The following is a 24,456-nucleotide window of genomic DNA, read 5'->3' on the forward strand; positions in this document are numbered from 1 at the left end:
CTCACACAGCACTTTATCTTCTCCACCCTCACCCTCATTTAAAGCTTCAGCCTAACTGGTATTATTTTAGGTCTTTGATGCCAGCAAAGTCCTTATACATGCTGGCATCTGCATGGATGAGAAGTCATTGGCCACAAAGAGAGAATGGTTACCACAAGGGGACTGCTCAAAATAGATATGTTAAGAATAATGGGAGCCAAGTTTCTCACTGTGAAAGAGGAAAAAAAACAGAAGGGAAATAAAATTAATTCTGTGATCTTGGATTGAAATTGGAGGTTATCAAAGTGTGAAGTCATACATATAGAAACCGAAATGTGCGTTGATGTAAATGTGTCTGTCTGTAGTATATGTTCTCTAGCAATGCCCATGAAAGGATTTGGGAACAAAGATATCACAAAAGCAATGAACAAACTTAAGAGCTCAGATCTTGGCTTCTAAGTACCACCAAAACAGACCCAGATCTCCTTGGAGAGCAGGGGAAGTGTCAGATGACCCTGGAGCATCTTTTAGGCCAGGAAGTGAAGTGCTCAAAGAAGCATGAGATGTTTCAATTGGGAATGATTTGCACATGAAAATAAATGATAGTAACAAAGAATAACCCAGTGAATAAAATTGGAAACTCTCAGTCTATACTGATAGGAATAAATAAATGAGTGAATTAAAAGTTTGGTGAGGAATGAGGTTTTACATACTTTCAAAGTCTCTCCCTTTTGTTATTAATAACAGAGGAAAAGAGTAATTTTACAGTGGAGCAGCTTGCCAGATAACACCTGAAGTGATCAAAGTGAACATTACAATTAATGGGACAAACTGACGTGCACAACTTGACAGGTGCATTGTGAAGACCATGGATGCCAAAGATGCATAATCTAAATCTAACGAAACACTTAGGTCTGCATTAAGGAAATTTTATAAAATAGCTGTAAGCCAAGGTAATGAAAGTCAAGGAGGGACTGAGAAAATATTCCAGAATGAAGAAGCCTGAAGAAATATGAGTAAGGCAATGATAATTTTGAACTGCATCCTTGTCACTTAAAGGACATTATTGGGACATTTTTAAGGCAAAATACGAATAGAACCTAAGGATTAGTAGTATGGAGCAATACTAATGTCCTAATTTTGGTTATTATATTGTGGTTAAGTAGAATGTCCTTGTTTGTAGGAAATAAAATAATTGGGTGGTGGGGCATCAAGTCTATAATAAAATCTCAAGTGGCTCAGGAAAACGTTCATGTAACTCTCCCACAGTTTTTTTTTTCCCCCAAAAGAAATGAAAGGAATTTTAAAAATATATATACTAGATTGCACCAGTTATTCTCAGCGCTCTGTAGATTCCACTGTGTTCAAAATCCAAAGTATATGAGCAAAAACAATGGCTAATCTTTTTATTTTAAACTACCAGGGACAAACCTGTAATCCAACAGATCTATCAACTCACTGCAACCAAGAAGACGGCACACTAGAGGAACTGTAGTGTGTTTCACCACACAATGGAAAAGGTAGTTGTAGGAATAGTAGGAAAGGTGGAGTTCAGGTAAAATCTAAATGAAACAGTTTTGATACTCCCAAAGCATAGCAGAGCAGTGTAATGATGCATCAACACCAGATCTGGAGTGAGAAGTGGATGTAGGGTCATGTTTCTTTGGAAACCACAAAGTTAAGACGATATGAACTTGTTTTTTTCCAGGAATCCCCCTATCCGCAGCTCTGCACCTGCTTAGAAACAGAAGCTGCTTCTCTGTGTCAGGTGTCTTAGATCCTCTAGGCAACGAGTGGAATGTTTCATTATTACTGATAAAAGTTCACATAGCAACGTTCACGTGGGTTTTCAAAGAACAAAGTTTCTCTGTTTAAGAATGTAGTACTCACCCAAAGATGCCGGTTGTTATGATACTTTTTAGTTGCACTTTGTCCTTAAATCTGTTTCCTGTAAACGTTACTACTGGCTTACATTGTTACCCATCCTAATGAACGGCTGGCCAGGTTTTAATTAAGCAGTTACAAATGAAAATACGACTATGCTTCTGAAATCACAGCTAATACTCCTCCCAGGGCTGAAGTCCTTAGTTTGCCTGACCAACTTTCTTTCCTCTCATTTGAGATCTCAAGCCTACATCGAACAAGACCCTGCATCAAGCTCTTAAGCGCCTTTCTCCGCAAAACGGTTCAAGCATCCCGCCCTCTCAACGTTGCGCTCAGGGCGTGCCGGGCGGGCCCACTCTTCTCAAATCTTATTGGGTAAAATCCTCGCCTCTCATCACACTATGGGCGGGACAATAGAGAAAAGGCCTTTACCAGGCGCAAGAAGATGACATCACAGTAGCGGAGCCGGGACCGCCGGTGGCTCTGGGCTCTGCTCGCTGAGGGTGCCAAATGAAGACCGCTCCGTTCGCGACACCGTCGCCATGACCATTTGTCAGTTCTTCCTTCAAGGCCGCTGCCGCTTCGGAGACCGGTGCTGGAACGAACATCCCGGCCCCAGGGGTGCCGGCGGAGGACGGCAGCAGCAGCCCTCAGGTAATGTTTTCCTCAATCCTTCGCAGCTAGCCGAGCAGGGGAAGGCCTGACGTGGGGCCGGGCGGGCGAGGATCCGGCGTCCCTCCTGGGGCCGGCCGCTGGGCACAGCGCCGCGGCGTACCAGTCAGGTGACGCGGACGTGCCCGCGCCGTCCCCTCGCCCGCCCCGCCCACTGACGTTTTCGCCCTTTGATTAGGAATTACGGCTGATTTTGTTAAGCGGGCGGCAGCTTATTCATGGTTACAGTGAAAAACAACGAATTTTTAAGTCGTAATTACGTATTAAAACTACCTAGTCTTTGCACGGCAGTGGTTCCAGAATTGGCGTAAGTCGACCTAGACGCCTCCTTGCTGTAACATTGTACTATTCCGGGTACTTGTTTTTCCCGTTGATGCTTTTAATGTAATTTTTTTTCTAAACTTATTTCTAGGGAGAGGCTAGTAAGTGGGGCCAGAGTCACGGCTCTTTGGGGAAGTCGAGAACTCCTTTGAAAATCTAATAAAAGCTGCTGCTGCTGCTGCTAAGTCGCTTCAGTCGTGTCCGACTCTGTGCAACCCCATAGACGGCAGCCCACCAGGCTCCCCCGTCCCTAGGATTCTCCAGGCAAGAACACTGGAGTGGGTTGCCATTTCCTTCTCCAATGCATGAAAGTGAAAAGTGAAAGTGAAGTCGCCCTGTCCTGTCCGACTCTTCGCGACCCCATGGACTGCAGCCTACCAGGCTCCTCCGTCCATGGGATTTTCCAGGCACGAGTACTGGAGTGGGTTGCCATTAGGCTACAGAGCCGTAAACCTCATATAAATGCACATGCTTATAAAATTGGAGGTAAAATCGGGAGAGTGGGCTGCTCAATTAAGAACTCTGAGCTCTAAGGTAAAGGTATGCAGGACTATGGTGACCTGCCTTCTGGGCCTAAGTCATTGTCGAAATTGGAGTATTTCACTAAATCAATTGTGGGTAATGCAACTGTCTTCAAGGAGAGGAGGGATCCGATGTGAATCTATAGTACAATGCAAGGTTTTAGAGGTCAGATGAATAGTTAGACTTTCTTAGAACTGAGACTTAGTTCTTAAAAAGTACCACAGGATACTGATCGCCTCTCCCTTCTCTTTCCTCCTGTACTGCAATTCATCTGACGTTTAAACCTTTTGTTGCATTGTGGTTTCACTTTTATAGCTCTTCCAGATGACAGTCTTTTTGAATTACCCACAATTAGTCTAGTGAAATACTCCAAACCAAAAATTAGGACTCGGGATCAGACAAATGTGAGTATTTCCAGGAACAACAAAATGTAATATTTAACATTCTGTGGAGACTTATTCTAAATATAGTACAGAATAAATGTTGAATGGATAGATTTATGGGTTTTAAAAGAGTAAATAAAACTAGTTAAATAAACAGTGTACCTAATGCCCAGAAATAAATAAATGCTTGCAGAATCAGGAAGTATGAAGGCCAAAAGCTATATCCAAATGATGGAATGAATTTCTTCAGTTGTGAAGGAAAAAAGATCAAACTCTAGAAAAATACAATATTGTTAACCCTTACTTGCAGGATCTGGTCTAGCAATGTTCCCCCTTTCCTCTTTGATTTTGTTAAGTAGTTTTAGAATTGGGAGATGAATTTTTTAAAGTAGTGTATCTCCCATCACTCCAGTTTTATTGTACATATTTAATAGCATATCTCCTAATTCAGTTAGAAACATGGTGAATTATCTTGGCCCTAACTGAGAAGTGATGAATAAATGATATAGTTGAAGTGATAAGATTTTTTTTTAAATATAGAGACAGAAAGGACAAAGTCCTGTTGGCTCATTTTGATAGTTATAAGAATACTAAAAATATGGTTATAATAGAGGAAGTCAATGCAGTTTATTCATATGTAAACTACCGCTACAATTCTCATATGGAAAATAGGAGGATAGGTTTTCTTTCTCAGAATACTGAGTCAAATAGATTTACCCTTCTATCAAGCACAGAAGGTAGAATCTAATTTTTTCAATAAACTTCTTAATACATTGGTCTTTTTTTTCAGATTTTACTACTATATAGGGCCCAATTGGGGAGCAAAGAATGATACAGATACAGCTTTTTATCATGAAGGAGCTTATGATATAGGTTACATGCCTCTGTCCACTCCATTATCAAACAATTGTTTAATAAACTTACATCATAATTTTTCTGTGGATTTACAGTCCTCCCAGTCTTGTTAAACTAGATCATTGTGTGATTTGTTGCTACTGTGTGTGTGTGTTTGTGCGCTCAGTTGCTCAGTCGTGTCCGACTCTTTTGCAACCCCACGGGCTGTAGTCCTCCAGGGTCCTCTGTCCATGGGATTTCCCAAGCGAGAATACTGGAGTAGGTTGCCATTTCCTTCTCCAGGGCATCTTCCCGACCCAGGGATCAAACCTGCATCTCCTGCACTGCAGGCAGATTCTTTACTACCAGCCAAGCCCCTTTGTTGATATTACACTTAATTCTATAAATTGAAAATGAAAAGTTTTGTAATTTAAAATGAGTGGGCATGTAGTGCCTGTCGAATCTTTACATAGTATCTGCATATAATAAGAAAAAATATAATGAAATTTTTAGAGATTGAAAACATGAGTTGCTAGTAAAATTATTTATTTTGTTGTTTATTTCAGGTAGTAACAGAAGAGGATGGAATACCACCAATCAGAGATATTCCAGTGTTATCCAGCCATCCAGTTTCTCCAAGCCTACACCATGGGGGGGCAGCAGAGATCAAGAAAAGCCATCTTTTGCTACTTTTGATTCTGGAGAGTCTGCTAGCAAGAACAGGGGATTTGGCTTATCTCAGAACCCATTTGCTTCACCTGGCTCTGATGACCAGAAAGATGATAAGAAGCTTCTGTAAGTGAAAACCTTCAGAAAAATTACCACCCATTTGCTTATTTTTTTCCAAAAGCACCTATAATATTTCCTTAAAAAAGAAGTGATCCTATTACTTTATTAAATTGTTATAAAATCAAAATAAGCAAAAGAAAAAGCATCCATGATCAGAGGTAATCTCTGTTTTGCAGGTGTCATGCTAGACTTTATTTCAACTTAAAATGTGATTCTTCTATATCAGTGCAGTGTCTTCTTGCGGATAATTACTCTTTTTCCACTTTTCTATCAATGATACTATACTGTGAATATCTTTCTAAGGTAATCCTGCTTATGTTAAATTATGAGTTCTTTACAAAGTATGAGGTGATTTAAAGCAGTTTTTGATTTTTGAGGTCACTTACAGCATCTTGTATTTTTCTTTCTATAATAAAACTTTTGCTTCAGTTACTTCATGCAAACATTTGACTTCATTGTTGTGGAGTACATTTCTTATCATTTATTAAGAACATTTGTAGTTCTCAAAATTCTACATTTGTAGAATTTATGACTGGTGCTGAAACAGTGCCTGGCTGTATATAAGTAAGTGTTCCCTCAGCTCCCAGCAACTAGGACAGTGCTTAAATATATTCATTAGTCTTTTATATCCCATAATTAAATTAGAACTAGTTGTAAATGTTTTGAGCCATGTATCATATACAATTGAGTAAGTAAAATAAGACAAATGAAACATTCCTTCCTATATTTGATGTTATTGTAAAAATCTGAAATTTTAGTATTATTTTATTATCAACTACCATTCTTACTTCATTAATTGTGCCATCCTGGGTAAGAGGGAAATATTTAATTTAGAGCTGAATATATCCATGACTCTGCTAACAAATTAACCATGGACATGAGTCTGTTCCGTTTTTGCAAAATGTGAGAATTAGACAAAATGATCTCTGAAGTCCTACCTACTTAAATATTTTATGATTCTTTATTACTTACTGGTTCTTTCTTTCTCAGTTAAATGATCATTGATGTTAATTATAATGAACAGAGAAAATTAAAGGTAATATTGTGTATTTTAAAATGTTAAGTTAGTATTGTGTATTTTATATTTCAGTTCTTTAAGATGTATATAGTACTATAGTGAGTTCTCAATAAATATATTGGTTAATGGTTCAGTGTACTGGAAAACCAAAATTATAAATGTCTTTGATATTATAATATTTATAATCATGAAGTGCAGCTCATATTTTTGCAAACTTCTGCTTTGAAGGACACTTCAGAAAATATAGTGGAAAATCTAAAATTATATATTTTCTATAACAGTCACTGAAAATTATCAATGATAAATTTTACCAAGCAGAAGAAAAAGATCTTTTGCCATTTTTATTTTTTTAGGGAAGGAATTGTTAAAGATATGGAGGTTTGGGAATCATCAGGGCAGTGGATGTTTTCTTCTTATTCTCCGGTGAAAAAGAAACCGAATATTTCAGGTAACTAGAAATTATGTGTTTTTAAAATGTGTTTTACCGCTATTATTTTCTAAAACCAAGACCAGATCAAAAAAAGAAATTAACGAAAAATTTAGCTACAGTTAGGGGAGTTTGGACATTGTTTAAAATACCTGAATATTCTACCAGAACTTTGTAATTCAGAGATTGAGGTTGGAAGATATAGTTCAAGATATATTGATCCCTTGGGAAAACCAGTAAAATGAGGACTTGCCACTTGCCACATTTCTAATTCTGTAAGCCTAAGAAGAGGCTCTACTTCCTTGGTTCCCGGTAAATGCTACTTCGGAACCTTTAGCTGCCTGCAGAGAATAGAAGAGTCATATTATACCTGCCATTGGGCTTTGACTCTGTTCTCTTTCTTTCCTCTTTTTTTCTAAGGTTAGTTATTTTTAATAAAGCATGTTGATACCTCTTCTAGAGGTAATGTTTGAAGTTAGGGAGCCTTAGAATGCTCCTTTTTTCCCCACTTTTTTTTGTCCAAAGCTCATTTGGGGCTGAAAGCTAGACCACCACAGTTTTCTAAGCCTGCTCTGAGTGGTCCTAGGCCCTATGAAGTTGAACAGGAAGTCATTGGAAAATGAGGGCCCTTTCAGTCTCTCAGAACTCTGGAATTTCTGTCTCTGCTCTACCTGCTCATTCTCTGTGAGTATTTGTGTCACACCACTCCTTAGTCATTTATTTACTAATCATTCAGCAAATACTTATTGAATTTCTTTTTTGCCAGGCCTCATTCTAGGTGGTAGGGATATAGCAGTGAGTAAGATAGCTAAGATCCATCCCTCATGAAATTTATGTTCTTGAGGGATGGAGGCAATAAGCAATACAAATAAATAATTTTAAATAATGATTTTTCTGTAAAAGTAATAAGTGTTAAGCCTTTTTTAAAAAGTTCAGAATTGGACATGATGCCTAATGTCCTAAAGCAGTGGTTCTCAATGTAAAATACAGATCCCTCAGCAGCATTGTTAGATAAAATATAGGACATCCAGTTAAATTTAAATTTCAGATAAGTAATGACATTTTTAGTATATGGATATCCCATGTACTATTTGGGACATACTTACACTTTTTTGTTTTTTGGCTTTGGCCTTACCATATGGCTTGTAGGGTGTTAACATTCCCTGACCAGGATTTGAACCCAGGCCCATGGCAGTGAAAGCATGAAGTCTTAACCCTGGACTGCTAGGATATACTATCTTTTGAAGTATTTGTTTGTCAGAAATTCCAATTTAATTGGGCATCCTTTTTTTTTTTTTTTTGCTAAATCTGGCAACCCTATTCCTGAGATCCTTTTTAGGGGCTATACAAGTTTAGAAATATTTTCATAATAATACTAAGACATTAATTGCCATTTTCACTGTGTTGACATTTATACTCTTGGTGTAAAGCTGTTGATGAGGTACAGGCAACAAACTACTAGTAGATTATAGTAGTCAATAAAAAAAATTTTTAATGACATCTTCACTTAAGAATGTCCCTGATGAAGAGGTAAAAGTTATTAATTTTATAAGCGTACACCTTTTAAGTATTCTGTGTGCAAATGGGGAGCACACATAAAGTAATGTTAACAAATACAAATTTTTTTTCTAGTAAGATGACGTGTGCTAACATTTGGAAATTCTGGATAACTCAGTGAACCAATATTTTCCAAATGACCAGTGTGTGAAGTTACATGGTTGAAAAATGCATTCTAAGTGAAGTGATGTGAAAGGCGCTCAGTTGTGTCCGACTCTTTGTGACCCCATGGACTATACAGTCCATGGAATTATCCAGGCCAGAATACTGGAGTGGGTAAACTAGTTAATAGTTTGGTTCATTAATATGATATCATTAATATGATTTGAGTCCACATTATAGCTAACCTTTAAGAAACTGTTGCCTGTCAAGTTTTGGTATTGTACCAAAGAAGAATATCCACAATTATCTAAAAAGACCATTAAAGTCATCCTTTCCCAGCTACGTATCTGTGTGAGAAGTTTTTCTTTATATACTTGAACCAGACAATGTACTGAAACAGATTGAAGCAGATTAAATAGCAGAAGCAGATATTATAATACAGCAGTCTTCCATTAAGCCATGCATTAAAGAGATTTGCAAACATAAAACAATGGCACTTATATCACTAAATTTTTATTTTTTGTTTTGGAAAATAGTTTTTTTATTCATGTTGACACATTGATTTCTTATTTTTAAATGAATTAATATTTTCTACACTTTTCAGTTTTCATTTCAAATATGGTGAATATTGATTTATGTAACCTATGTAAGCAAAAGGTCTGGAATCCTTAATTATTTTTAAGAATGTAAAAGGGTTCTGAAGTCAGAAAGTAGGAGAATCACTGTCTTTATAATGAATTAATTTTTCCTTTGCCACTAGAATGATACTGTATTTATACTTATCTTTGAAAGAATTGAGAAAATAGTCACCCACATCATTTTCTGTCTTTGTGGTTCACCATGAGTGACTGATGGAAGGAAGAGAAAGTAACCAGAGGGACAGTGTTTCTTTACTTAGAGTGGTTATCTCTTTTTAGGAAGCAGTATTGAAACTGAGTCCTGAATGAAGAGATGTCTCTTCTGGGAAGATTTGGGGGGGGATGTGCAGAGCCCCTTGTGCAAACCGGATTGGCATACTTGTAGATTAGTGAGGCCTGAATAGCTGGAGGAGAGTAAACAAGAGAAAGAGTAATATAACATTGGGCCAGAGAGAGGCAGCCAGGGGCCAGATCATGTTGGGCCTAATTGCACTAGGAAGCCACAGAGAGTTTTGAGCAGGAGGAGGGATGTGATCTGATTAGAAAGAGCTCACTTAGACTGTTAAGTGAAAAGAAATGGTTTGCTGGGAACAGGGGTTGGGAGCACAAAATAGAGGAAGGGAAATGAGTTAGGAGACAGCTGCTGTTGACTGAGAGTTACTTGCAGTGGAGACAGAATGGGTCAAATCCATGTTTTGGAGCTAGAACTGGCAAGAGGCTTATTAATTAGATATGGGCAACAAGAGAAATACAAGGTGATTCTTGGTTTTGTGGCCTGAGTAGTTTGTAAAGATGGTAAAGATAAGTTGTTAGAGAGCATCGAGGGATCTGATTTGAATGTTTTAGGTTTTTTTATTCGAAGGTAGGAGTCTTTGGAGTTAGTGGTATCTGGTTACCAGTAAGTCTCTGTAGAAAAAAATTCTGAACATTTTTCTTTCTTCTTTTTTTTTTTTTCCTCAAAAAGTTTTCCTATTATGAAAGTTATTATCTGTTGCCATAGAAAATTTGAAAAATACAGAAATATGTAAATAAAATAAAGATCAACTGATCTCAGAGATAACAGCTGTAACATTTTAGTGTATTTCTTTCAAAACATGTACGCACTTATTTCTTATTATATATATAATTAGCAGTCATAACCTAGTGTTGCAGAAGCCTTGTTGTTTTCAGTGTGTCTATTACTAGAAATACTAGAATGAACATCTTTTTTATGTAACACCCTTTGTTTACATGTTCAATCATTTCCCGAGGTCAGATTCTAGAAATTCTGTTAGAATCAGAAGGTATGAGCATTTGTAAGGCCTTTGACATTTATTGACAATTTTCCTCCCAGAAAAGTTTTACCATGATTTCCATAATGGCAACTTAGAAGAATGTCCATTTCACCACATCCTTAATAATGATTGTCCATTTTTAATTTTTGCCAATCTGATAAATAAAACATTGTGTCTATTTTAAGTTGTATTTTTATTAAAAAAATTTTTTTTTATCTACTTATTTTTGCCTGTGTTGGGTCTTCATTACTGCACAGGGGCTTTCTCTAATGCAGTGAGTGGGAGTTATCCTCTGGTTGCGGTGCATGGGCTTCTCATTGCAGTGGCTTCTCTTGTTGAAGAGCACATTTTCTGGAACATGCAGGCTTCAGTGGTTGTGGCGTGGAGGCTCAGCGGTTGTGGCGTGGGGGCTCAGCGGTTGTGGCGTGGGGGCTCAGCGGTTGTGGCGTGGGGGCTCAGCGGTTGTGGCCTGGGGTCTCAGCGGTTGTGGCGTGGAGGCTCAGCGGTTGTGGCGTGGGGGCTCAGCGGTTGCAGCTCAAGCGTTCTACATCTTGGACTCAGTTATTGTGGCACATCAGTTTAGTTGCCCTGTCTTCCCTGACCACCAGGGAAGTCCTAAGTTGTAATTTTAAATTGAACTTTTCAATTTCATTTATATACTGGCTACTTGAGTTATTTTGTGAATTGCTTGTTCATTATCTTTGCCCATGTTAGCTTATTTTTCTTACTGATTTGTAAGAGCTAATTATACATTCTCATTAACTCTTCTGTCATATATGTTGCAGTTATGGTATTCCTAGTTTACTGTTTGCCTTTTAATTTTGCTTGTTACAGTTTTTGACATACAGAATTTTTTTTATAAGTTCAAATGTATATGGAATCAACTCTCTTTTTCTTTTCTGTATTATTCCTTCCACTCCGTTTAGGAAATTTTGCCCCTTCAAATATTAATAATGAACTATATTTTATTCTAATTTTATACTTTATTAAGTAGAGTCTAGTTTTTTAATTCTTTCCTTATGATTATGAGATTTTTCTAATGATCAAGATTAGCATATTTTCCTATCTAGCACCTCTCATTTTACTATACTATCAAAAGTATTGGTATTTAAAGATTCCAATTGATTCCTCACTTCAGGTTTTACAGACATTTCACCAGAGGAGTTGAGACTTGAATACCATAACTTCTTAACCAGCAATAACTTACAGAGTTATGTAAGTTTGTTTCCTATTCATCTAACTAACAGATTAGCTGTTAATTATTGTCTTCTCTATAGTGGCTCACTTGTGTGTTGGCAAAGTGGATGAGGTCTATTTTTTTTTTTTCAGAAAACTATATTCTAAATTATTTTCTTTACAATTGGTTGGTTATCTAAAGTGATGAGAGTATACTTTGACTATAGTAACTACCAATGCTTTTATTTTTATTACCAATTATTCAGCAATCAGTCCCAGAAATCATACCCTTTCATCATTTGACAGACATTTATGGTGCATCTCGTACATGCAGACACCATGATGAATGCTAGAAAAACAAATAAATGCAGTGTTGGGTGCAGATTAGCCTTCTCATGTATCAAGTATCAAAAAATCGAGAAACTGGGTGAGAATAAGTTTAGTGCTTAAAGGAAATGACATAAACTCTGTATTTTCTATTGTCTACTGTCAGTATCATATCAACCAGTACACATGTTTGTCTCCCATCCAAATATAACTATTAATAACTCTGTGCTGCCAGGTACTTGGGATCTTAACTAGGTTATACAAGGAGCTGGAGAATAGGGAAAGGGAAAGGGGTCTACAGCAGGAGTGTCTGGCAAGTAGGGGTAGGTCAATGAAAATTTTACAAGTTATGGGCCATAAAAATGTTTTATAATTTTATTGTGACTTTGGAAATAAAGACATGAAGTTGTTGAAGAGCTTACCTTAAACACTCAATACTGACACGTTATTTTTCTGTCATCTTTCTTCAGCTAAATTCTGTCCAGCAGTTGATAAATCAGTGGAGGAACAGGGTGAATGAACTGAAAAGTCTAAATACATCAACTGTAATAGCTTTGGTGAGTGTATCTTATGTGTTGCCTTTTTGAAGAATTTCATTTTGGATTTGTGAAACAAAGCTAAAGAATTATGATACACATTCTCAAGAACCATAATATATTATCATTTAGAGTCAAGGTTCTGGAATTCCTTTCTCTCTGTTCCTTAGTCAGAAAAGCACAGATAATTATGCTTTTCTAAAACTATTCTTAGGATTAGGTTCTTAATTTTGGTAGTACTAGTTTTGAAAATTGGGAAATATTATATAATATAAATTCAAGTATTACAGGTTTCAGCATTTAAAAAGAAATTGCTTTGAAAAATTATATGAATGCATATTTATTTATTTATTTATTGACTTCATTGGGTCTTAGTTTTGGCACATGATATCTCCATTTCAGCACGTAGGCTCTCTGGTTGAGGCATGTAGGCTTATTTGCCTCATGGTGTGTGGGATCTTAGTTACCCAACCAAGGATCGAACCTGCATCCTCTGCATTGGAAGGCAGATTCTTAACCACTGGACCACCAGGGAAGTCACATATAGACTAGTACACACTTTGGTGACTGGAGGACACTTACCATATGTTCCTGTCTTATACAGAAATGCTGTTAGGAGGTATATACGCACTTGTCCCCAAAGATACATGATACTACTGCAGCATATTCATTATCTCTGTTGATAAAGTTTATTTTTCTGCCCCCAAAAAGTGTTCTTAAGAGCATTATTTTTAAATAAAATATTTACATTTGGAATTTAATATTTCCAGTTTCCTAGGTGATTTTTCTTTGTACTTTCTGAAAAAGCTATAAGAGTAGTAGCTGCCTGAACTTAGTGAATGACTGAAAGTCCTAATACCCTACTCCTTAAATATCTGCTTCTAAATGACTAGACTCTTGTGCAAGCTAGTTTCTTCTGCCTTTCAGTTGTTGTCATGCCATTTGAATTCAGTAGGACTTCGGAGAAGGCAATGGCACCCCACTCCAGCACTCTTACCTGGAAAATCCCATGGATGGAGCAGCCTGGTAGGCTGCAGTCCATGGGGTCACTAAGAGTTGGACACTACTGAGCGACTTCACTTTCACGCATTGGAGGAGGAAATGGCAACCCACTCCAGTGTTCTTGCCTGGAGAATCCCAGGGACAGGGGAGCCTGGTGGGCTGCCGTCTATGGGGTCACACAGAGTCGGACACAACTGAAGTGACTTAGCAGCAGCAGGACTTCTTGGAAGTATTTTTTCTCTAGATGAGAGGTGGCCCACTATCACCAATGCTAATGTGTAAGGGGTAACTGAGTTCAGAGAACTACGGAGCTTCCTTCAAGATTGGAAGTTCTGTGTTCTTTGACAGCTTCCAGGGGGCCCTTCTGTAATTGAGAATCTTGGATAGCCCACCTACAACTGGCTTACCATGCATCAATTCTTTATGTCCAATTATTCTTTTAATCCATTATATGGATATAATATGATTTGTTTATCCACGTTCCTTATATGATAATTTATCACACAAGCTGAGAGAGAGAAGCTAGCCCCTCCCCCCCCAAAAAAACAAAAACTGTATACTATATGATTCTATTTATATGAAACTCCAGAAAAGACAAACCTCATTTCTAGTAATAAAAAGTGGATGAGTGGTTCCCTGGGACCAGAGGTTGGAAGAGGGTTGCCTGGAAATGGACACACGAGAACTTTTATGGGTGATGGAAATATTCTAAATCTTGATTGTAGTGATGGTTATAAATTTATGAAAACCCATTGAAAAACAAATTTCTCAATGGATGCATCTTATTTTATGTAAACTATACCTCAATAAAGTTGAATTTTAGAAAATGCTAGGGACTTCCCTGGTGGTCCAGTGGCCAAGACTGCATTCCCAATGCAGGCGGCTGGGGTTCTATACCTGGTTGAGGAGCTAGATCCCACATGCCATAACTAAAGGATCCTGAGTGCCACAACTGAGACCCAGTGCAGCCAAATAAATAACTATTTTTTAAAAACAGTGCCAATAGGGTTTTCAAATGAGAGAAATAATATATGCTTGTATTAATGAGGAAGGACTTATTAGAGGTCAGGATTAAGTGAAAAGTTCATTGAAAAGGAGATTAAGATTTCAGTAAGCAGAGGTGAAAGATATTTCTACAGCAGAAAATAGCAAGAACATAAAATATTTTAAGGGAATAGGGAATGTTTAATAGAGTTTACTGGTAAGCTTTTAATAATGTAATTGTGAATTAACTTCAAGTCAGGCATTTGAGTAAGTCAACTGGGGTAGCCTCTAAAGGTCCCTTACCTAATATCTAGGTTTCTTGGTTAATGCAGATCAACTTGTAGACACTGAAATCTAGAATTAAAAAGTATTTATGATTTTAATATGTGTTTATTGAAGAAATTTAGAAAATGTTTTAAAAGCATAAATAAAATTAAAAACACTCACAATTCATCAGCCAGACCATCACTCTGAACTCCTTGAGAACTCAGGGCCCATTTTTTCTATGCATATTCACTTGTGGGCATTTTTCTATGTTAAGCAATTGAAGACATTTTAAAGTGCACATTTGAAAAATTAAATTTGGCTAAAAGTGTACAGAAAAAGTACTTGAGTTATTCACTTGCCTACCTCTTTTTTAATAGCTGTCCGATTTACAGGATGGAGTGAATCAAGCAACACCTTCATTTGGATTTGGCAATAGGCAAACAGTAACATTTGGGTCACCAGGTAAGTGAAAAGTCATGCAAGACTTGATTGATTTAGAAAAATGGGATTTTATGGGTTTCAAATACAAAGCCTGAAGGTGTCTCTAGTGCCATGTTAAGTCACCCTTGCAAATTTTACCACCTTCCATAATAGAGCTTCAAAGAATTTGGCTCATCTAGCATTGTGAAATGGTGTTCAGAATGGGCACGTTCTTTGAAAGACCCTATGGCTGAGGTTTTAGATGTGTATTTTAGGAATGGTGTTTCTAGAGTTTCATAGGACTACATAGCTATGGTAACAGTACCTATGAGGACTTTCTTGTTCCTGTACATAACAGCGTAGTTTTGTTTTCAAGTGACAGCTCCAACAAGAGTAGAGGACAAGCTGAAGTGAAAGTCCACTCCCTAATCCCTGAGATTTCTCAAGAGCTACCTTCTTAAGTGAAGGTAAATTAGAGTGCAGATGAGATCAGTGTAGCAGAAAGACAGGCCAACAGGGTTTAGTGAGTTTGTCCTAACTTCTCATTTTCACTTTTCTTCCTTCCAATAAGTTTCTCATCATCTAAACATGGCAGAAATAAGAAAAAGAAAAGGTGGGGGCAAGGTAGTAATATAGCTACATTTTTTGACTAATAGTTTTTTTTTTCTTTTTCTGGTTTTTGTAGGTTTTCCTGTGAATAACAGCAGCAGCAACAGTGCTCAGAATTTTAGTTTTAAACCAAGCCCTGGATTTGCTACAGCCCCTTCTGGAAGCCCTCCTGTGTTTGGGAATACTCCAGCGTTTGGAGCTGTACCCGCTGCCAGTTCTGCCATTGCTGCTGCTACTCCGACTTTTGGCCTTAGGAAACCCGAAATCACATCTGCTGCTTCGTTTTCATTTAAAACCCCTGCAGCTTCTGGTTTTGGATCATCTGGATTTTCAGGATTTTCACCTTCTATGGCAGCAAGCCCTGTTGGATCTCCAGTGGCCCCAGCCTTTGGAAGTGGCAGTTCTGTAGCTGGTTTTGGTAGTCCAGGCTCACAGCCTCACACTGCTTTCTCTAAGTCATCCAGTGACACCTTTGGAAACAGCAGCATACCTACTTCTCTCTCATTCTCACTTGGCAGCACCTCAACAGATAATGCATTATTCACACCCAAGGATCAACTAACAGCAGAAGAACTGGAACAGTTTCAATCCAAGAAATTTGCTCTGGGAAAAATTCCATTAAAGCCACCACCTGTGGAATTTCTAAATATTTAAAAGGGCAATTTTAAATACAGAAAAAAACCGGCTTTTAAAATTGTTTTGAGTGGTTCATATGAAAGAGGAAGTATATATATATATATATAAGTATATATATACACACACACATACACATGTATATGCATATATATTGCATATATATTTATAAGAATAAATTTTCAATAACATTAGGAGTTCTTAAATTTAACATTTTTCCTTGAGTCTAGCTATTTAAGTAAAACAACAAAAAATAGCAGCAGATTTTTTTCTTTTTGTTTACTGTAATGATGAATGGAACTGAAAAAACTGTTAGGGTGCACTGAATAAAGTATTTTTCTCATTCTGTATCACTTTATACTGTCTTACCATTTAAAATTTTACCTTTAAACTTTTTTTTTTTTTAAGGAAAGAGGTAATTTCTAGAACCAGAAGGGAAAAAATGCTCAAGTGTTTAGTCTACCTACTGAATAAACATCAGTAGCATGGTGACTTTCTTTCGTGTACAGAAGATTCTCTTAAAGAGAGAAATATAATTTTTAAAGGGTAAAAGCTTTTATTTTTAGTACCTAAGAAGCATTTTCGCCTCATAATTTTTCCTCCTCAGTTTTGGCCATCTCATGAACCATTTGAGTTTTTGTCAACAGTTTCATACTAGTTTTTATCTTGGCCTAATTTTTATGTAATTCTGTTTTCTCCTCACATTGTCTCATCAAGTGGATGGATTGTAAGAGGACTAGAAATTATGATCTCATGTAGATGAAGAGCATTTGTATATATATATATCCTTTGTAGATGCATAAGACATTTCTGGAAGAATAAGAAACTTGCTAATAATGACTACCTCTGGGAAAAGAATTGGTGTCCAAGTTAGGAGAAATATTTTATATACCATTTTGAACTGTTTGAATATTTTACCAGGTACATGTGGTACTTTGTTTTTTTAATTAAAAGAAGATCACAAAAAATTAGGAAGCTTTTTCCAACTAAACATTATTGACAAGTTTAATGATACTTATGATCAAGCTAGTTTTTCAAGATGCATTTTTGAAAAGCATTTTTTTTTAAACAAGTATTCAAGATGCATCTTTTCTAGGCTTTTTTCTTTTCAAGTAATGGAGAAGTAACTTTATAACTGGAAAAAGGTCATTGAAGAGCAAGTCTAGGCTTTCTTCCACCTCCATTTACGTTATTAAGGTATGCTCATTCCTTTTGGTGTATTTCTTAAAACCTTTTTATAAAATGTTTATTATAACAACTTTGGAAACTTACAACAAGGAAATGAAAATTATCAGTAATCTCTTCCTCCCCCAAGAATAGTGTATATAGAGGGATGAGGACTCACCAGCTGTTTCTAGAGTTTGTATTAGAATTTTCAGATATGTTTGGGTCTCCCTGTGCCCTCAGATTGAAGGAGTATCTTATATATATGGTTGATCCAAACAGCCAGAGACATCATTAGTTGAAGCATATGTGTCAAGAGTTCTGTGTTCCCTTTTCAGACCTCAGAAAATTGTATAACTAGCACTGTGAGAACAGTTTCTTTACACAGATCAGGTATTGAACTGATTTTTAAGTGAAAATCTTACCTATTAAAGATATTTGCTCCACATGATTTTAGCATATATGCAAAGGATTTGGTCCTCAGAGGATCCAGATTCTCTGTTACACTTTTTGAAGAACTTTATGACTCAAACTAAGTTTTGGAACCCCAGCATTCCAACTAAGAGGTGTATGTTTGAAACCATCCTTGGTATAGAGATGGTAAATAGACCCTAAGTTCCTGCTTTGATTTCAAGTTCTTTATAAGGACTTTGCAGTGTTTTTTTTTTTTCAACTTACAGTTGACTCCTAGAGTTCTCCTACCCTAATGGAATGAACCCTGTATAAAGGTAGATAAAGTTTCAAGACCCTAAAAAGGAGTGGAAGGGAAGAGGCAACCAAAAGGTGCAAGAGCAAGTACTACCATCTAGATGTATTCAATGAGGCAAGAACCAATTCTGACAGAGCTGGTCATATTAAAAGTATACTCCCGAATAAGCACAGACAACGCCATTTCACAGCTTCTACAACAGCCGCCTCTTTTCCCTAGAACTTAGAGGAAGGGACAGAATTGCATATAAGGTTGATATTACAAGTAAAATTATCTAACTAGCTTGATTATTTGATCACAGAAGGATAGAGGTATAACAGCTGAGAGCTAATTAGAAAGGGAGAGAGAAGCTGATATTAAAACTTTAAAAGGTATAATATGATTTAGCTACAGAGTATGTATTGTTCAAGTATTGTTCATAAAAGTAAAAGAATCCAATCTGTTGTCCAACAACAGGAAATTGGTTAATCTGGTAGATTCATATATTGGAGTACAGCTTTTTTAAATGACCTGGGTTTTCATTCTGTAGTCAATGGGCAAAAGCTCATTATTTATTTATTATTTTATTATTATTACTCTAATTGCACTGACTGGGACACTCAGTACTGTGTTGAATAGTAGTGGTGAGAGGGGGCATCTTTGCCTTGTTTATGATCTTAAAGGAAAAACTATCTTTCATGATTGAATATGGTATTAGCTGTGGCCTTTTCATGTATGGCTTTTATTATGTTGAGGTAGTTTCCTTATTTTCCCCAGTTTGTTGAGTGTTTTTATCATGAAAAAATTTTTACTTTGTCAAATGTGTTTTTATGCATCAGTTGAGATGATCATATGGGTTTTGTTCTCCATTTTGTTAATGTTGTATATTTATACTGATTGCTTTTGTATGGTGAACCATCTTTGCATTCCAGATACAAATCCCACTTAATCATGTGTGAATACTTTTAATGTGCTGTTGAATTCAGTTCACTAGTATTTTGTTGAGGATTTTTGTATCGTTACTCATCAGGAATATTTGTCTATAGTTTTCTTGTGTCTTTTTTTTCTGGTTTTGGTATCAGAACAATGCTGGCTTCATACAGTGAGTTTGGGGATGTTCCCTCCTCTTCAATTCTCTGGAAAGATTGGTATTAATTCCTTAATTGTTTGATAAAATCCTTCAGTGAAGTCATCTTGTCCTGGTTGGGCAGTGTTTGATTACTGCTTCAATCTCATTATAGGTCTGTTCAGATTCTTTACTACTTGATGATTTAGTTTTGGTAGTTTGTATGTTTCCAGGAATCAATCCGTTTCTTCTAGGTTATCTAATTTGTTGATATTTAATTGTTCACAGTAATCTTTTATAATCCGTTTTTATTTCTGTGACATCAGTCATAATATCCACTCTTTTGATTCTAATTTAGTTATTAGAATCTTTTAGCTCTTTTTCTTAGTTAATGTAGCTAAGGATTTGCCAATTTTTGTGGTCTTTTTAAAAGACCATGTCTTAGTCTGCTCATGCCACCATAATAAAACACCATAGACAGGGTGGCTTAAAAAACAGACATTTATTTCTCTCAGTTTTGGAGCGTTGAAGTCCATGTCAGGGTGCCAGCATGGTCAGTTCTGGTAAGAACCCTTTTCTTAGCTTGCAGTTGCCTTCTTGGGTACTGCTGCTGCTGCTAAGTCGCTTCAGTCGTGTCCGACTCTGTGCGACCCCACAGACGGCAGCCCACCAGGCTCCCCCGCCCCTGGGATTCTCCAGGCAAGAACACTGGAGTGGGTTGCCATTTCCTTCTCCTATGCATGAAAGTGAAAAGTGAAAGTGAAGTCGCTCAGTCGTGTCAGACTCCTAGCGACCCCATGGACTGCAGCCTACCAGGCTCCTCCGTCCATGGGAGTTTCCAGGCAAGAGTACTGAAGTGGGGTGCCATTGCCTTCTCCATTCTTGGGTACTGAGATGGCCTTTTCTTGGTATATGTGCATGAAGAAATAGATTTCTCTCTCTTCCTCTTCTTACAAGGCTACTAATCCCATCATGAGGTTGCCATCCTCATGACCTAATTTAAACTATCTCTCAAAAGACCCCCACCTCCAAATACCATCACTTTGGTGGTAGGGCATCAACATATGAATTTGGGTAAGGGACACAAACACTCAGTTGGTTTTATTAGTTACTGGTTTTTTTCCACTTTTTCTATTCTCTATTTCATTTACTCTCCTTTCATCTTTATTATTTCTTCTGCTAAATTTAGTTTTTTTTTTTCAAGGTATAAAATTAGATTATTGATTTGAGATCTTCTTTTTAATGCAAGCATTTATCTCTGTAAACTTCTCTCTTATCACTACTTTTGCCTAGGTTTTGATGTGTTGTATTTTGTTTTCATTTGTGTCTAAGTATTTTCTAAGTTCCCTTGTAGTTTATTCTTTGACCCATTGGTTGTTTAAGAGTGTGTTGTTTAGTTTTCACATATTTTGTATTTTTACCTTCTGCTGTTGACTTCTAGTTTCACTCCATTGTGGTCAGAGAAGATACTTGGTATGATTTCAGTCTTCTTAAATTTATTAAGACTTGCTTTGTGGCCTAATATGTGGACCGCCTTGCAGAACGACCATGTGTACTTGAGAAGAATTTGCATCCTGCTGTTCTTGGGTGAAGTGCTCAGTATAGGTTTGGTTCAATTATTCTGTAGTGTTAAGTCCTCTGTTTTTTTATGGATCTCTTTGTTCTATCCTTAACTGAAAGTGGAGTATTGAACTATCCTATTGTTACTATGTTTCTGTCTATTTCTCCCTTCAGTTCTGTCAATGTTTGCTTTATATATTTGGGAGTTCTAATGTTAGGTGCATGTACATTATAATTGTTATATCTTCCTGGTGAATTGACCCTGTTACCATTATATAATGTCCTTCTTTGTCTCATATGATAGTTTTGGTTTTAAAGTCTATTTTATCTTAGTATGGCCACTTCTACTCTCTTTGGATTCCTGTTTTCATGGAATATTTTTCCATCCTTTTAGCCTATGTGTATCTTAGATGTATAGCATGCCTCTTGTAGATAACCTATTAGTTGGTTCTTATTTTTTATCCATTCAGCCAATCTGTGTCTTTTAATTAGTATATTTAACCTATTACATATAAAGTAATTACTGACAGGAAAAGACTTAATATTGCCATTTTGTTCATTGTTTTCTGTATATAACTTTTTTGTTCTTTTATTCCTGCTGCCTTATTTTGTGCTTTGCTGAGTTTTTTATTTTTTTTATTTTTTTGTAGTGACACATTTTGATTCCCTTCTCATTTCCCTTTGTGTACATTCTATAATTTCTCTGTGGTTACTGATGTAATTACATCAAGTGTTTTAAAGTTATAGTATATTTTAAACGTAATATAACTTCAGTCACATAAAAACTATTTCAGTTCTGCCTCACCCACTTTATGTTTTTGAGACAGATTACCTATTTTAATATTGCATGTTTGTTAACATAGATATATAATTACTTTTTATGCTTCTTTTGTTTTTTAAATTCTGTACCAGATTTAAAAGTGATTTATGCACTTACATTCGAACACTACATAATTCTAAATTTATATTTTTACCTTTACAAAGGAGTTTTATGTTTTTGTCTTGTTTTTGTTGCTCTTTATCATCCTTCTGTTTTAACTTGAAGGACGCCCTTCAGCCTTTCTTTTTTTTTTCCAGCCAGTTTGTTTTCTGTTGATACCACAATGGTCAGATCTTGACCATGTACTTCCACGGTGGTCACAACCATTCCTTTCGTTGCTGCTGTGTGGTTTTCAAATTCTCCTCATACATGTTGAGCTGGCAATGCATAGCACATTTTTTCTTGGGCTGCAGTTCCAGGGGCTTGTGCTTTGTGCCCTTGTAGAATTTCCTGATTCTCTTTCTGAGTCTGGTTAATGGCAGTGAGAACAAAGGCAATAGATTTGCAAACAACTCGAGTCTTAGAGAGTTTGGATGCTGTGCTGCCTGGCAGTTCAGAGACATGCAGCTGGTACAGCTCCACCTTCAGGTCATCCATCTGTTTCAGCAACTTGTCTTTCTAGCCTGAAAGTCTCAAGACTTAATCTTGGCTATGGCTGTACAAGGTTGTTTTTAAAGTACAAAACAGAAGAAAGAAGACGTTTTCTTTACCCAGACATTAGTTTATGTTAAAAATTATTGCAGAAGAAACTCAGGAGGTCAGACTTCAATATTATTCATCAGATTAATATAATTTGATCAAATCAATAATACTCGGCAAATTAATATAACAAAATACCACTTCCTGTCCATTAAATTGGCAAAAATCAGTCTTGCAATGATGGTGTTAATGAAGATGTGGTATTTTGGAGACTGTTGTGAGCTGCTGACAGGAGTGTGGATGGGTGCAGGCACTTCAGAGGCAGTTGGACAATATCTAGTAACATTAAAGATGATCATCCACTACAACCTAGAAGTTTTTACTCCTCTGCAAGGCCCTTGCTCCTTGAAGTGTAGTCCTAGGACCAGCAGCATCAACATCATCTGGGAACTTAATACATATGTAGAATTTCAAGCCTCATCCCACTGCTATCAAATCAGAGTCTCCATTTTTGTGAGATTTATGGGAGGATGGTATGCACATGAATATATGAGAAACTACTACACGTGGGAAAAGGAGACTTATAAAACTAAATAGTAGTATTCACAGTAACAAAATATTCGAAACAACCAGAAGTTCATGCACAAGGTAGCAGATACACTTTGGTATACTGTGATACATCTGTGCAACTCGAGTTACACATATACACAGCCAAAAAGCACAGGTGGTTTAATACACCCCTGAAAGTACAGAGTGTAAAACAATGCTATATATTGTTTATAAACTTATAAACATAGTAAAGGAATAACAGCCTGAGAAAATGAGCACCAGATTTAGAATAGAGTTTGTCCAGGAAAGAGGGAAAAAAAGAATGAGATTTAGAAGGCATATATAGGGAGCATTATACCTGTGATTCTTTAAAAATTTAAACATTTTGACAATAGTAGAATTTTATAGAGTGGGTGATGAGTACATAGCTATCCATTATATTATTTTCTATGTTTTTCCACTTTAAATAAATTTACAAATTTTTAAAGATTTAATTTAGAAGAAAGTCTTCTTTCCCACCCTAAATTGTATTATAAAGTAGCTTTTAGATTTCTGAAGTAATCACTATGAATTGGAAAAGACTCTGATGCTGGGAGGGATTGGGGGCAGGAGGAGAAGGGGACGACAGAGGATGAGATGGCTGGATGGCATCACTGACTCGATGGACGTGAGTCTGAGTGAAGTCCGGGAGTTGGTGATGGACAGGGAGGCCTGGCGTGCTTCGATTCATGGGGTCGCAAAGAGTCGGACACGACTGAGCGACTGAACTCAACTGAACTGATGATACTTGTCATTCTAGTACTAAAGTACAAGGAGTACAACCGTTCTAAAGAGCAGCCAACTGTGGATGTAGACCATGTTATTTTTGCTGCTAATGAAATCCTGAAAGTAATTAAAATGTTTGTGGAGCAAAATGGAAATCATTTTTTATTTACTTGTTTGGGAAAGAGTATGTGTTTGTCTCTCTACTTATACCTGATGAGGAAGATAATCTAGAAATATGATAACCAGTTACCTTAAGGTTCTTTTCTCAACCACATGTTATCAACCACCTGGAAATCTATTCTTATTTACTTGGTCATGTATAATGTAAACAGCATTTAACCCTGTCAGGATTGAAACAGAGAAATAGAGGAATTATAATATTTGTGTGTGTGTGTGTGTATTTGTGTGTGTGTAAACACAGTAAGTATCAAGCTTTTTCATTTGGAAACCTTCTAGTGATTCTATATGACTCACACCTCCCCTACACTAAGAAAAAAAATCAAGAGAAGACATGACTTTACTGGAATTATTCAGAAGCTACTCAACTGAGGGACATTTATATACATAATTCAGTAGAGAAAACATAGAGTGCTGTGTAAGAAAAAGTTTGCTTGATTTACAGGAATTGATCATCAATATTAATGACCCACCAAATGCAAGTGTTACATTAAGGATTCAGTCCTAAAATCTATTGAGAAGGTTTAGAAACAGGCTATGAACGATTATCATAAGTTCTAAACAAAGTGTCAAGTTCCTCACCTGGAGCTCATCCTCAAAGATGAATGAGAATCAGTTCAGTTCAATCACTCAGTGGTGTCCTACTCTTTGTGACCCCATGGACTACATATGCC

The 24,456-nt window shown here is 36.7% G+C and overlaps 1 protein-coding gene across 2 annotated transcripts; it reads left to right on the top strand.

Moving 5' to 3' along the window:
• The first annotated feature begins 1,351 nt into the window (after positions 1 to 1,351).
• On the top strand, positions 1,352 to 19,251 carry NUP42 (nucleoporin 42). 2 transcript variants are annotated; one of them, XM_061413702.1, is made up of 7 exons: positions 1,352 to 2,517; positions 5,162 to 5,390; positions 6,756 to 6,850; positions 11,539 to 11,615; positions 12,374 to 12,460; positions 15,085 to 15,154; positions 15,798 to 16,704. In XM_061413702.1, exons 1-7 carry the CDS (start codon positions 2,406 to 2,408, stop codon positions 16,373 to 16,375), a joined length of 1,248 nt encoding a protein of 415 aa, XP_061269686.1. In that variant the 5' UTR covers positions 1,352 to 2,405; the 3' UTR covers positions 16,376 to 16,704. The 2 variants fall into 2 exon arrangements, with proteins under 2 accessions (XP_061269686.1, XP_061269685.1); XM_061413701.1 differs by having other exon boundaries at positions 1,357 to 2,517; positions 15,070 to 15,154; positions 15,798 to 19,251.
• Positions 19,252 to 24,456: the final 5,205 nt, after the last annotated feature.

This window comes from Bos javanicus, chromosome 4, assembly GCF_032452875.1.
Source record: "Bos javanicus breed banteng chromosome 4, ARS-OSU_banteng_1.0, whole genome shotgun sequence".
Classification (NCBI taxonomy): domain Eukaryota; kingdom Metazoa; phylum Chordata; class Mammalia; order Artiodactyla; family Bovidae; genus Bos; species Bos javanicus.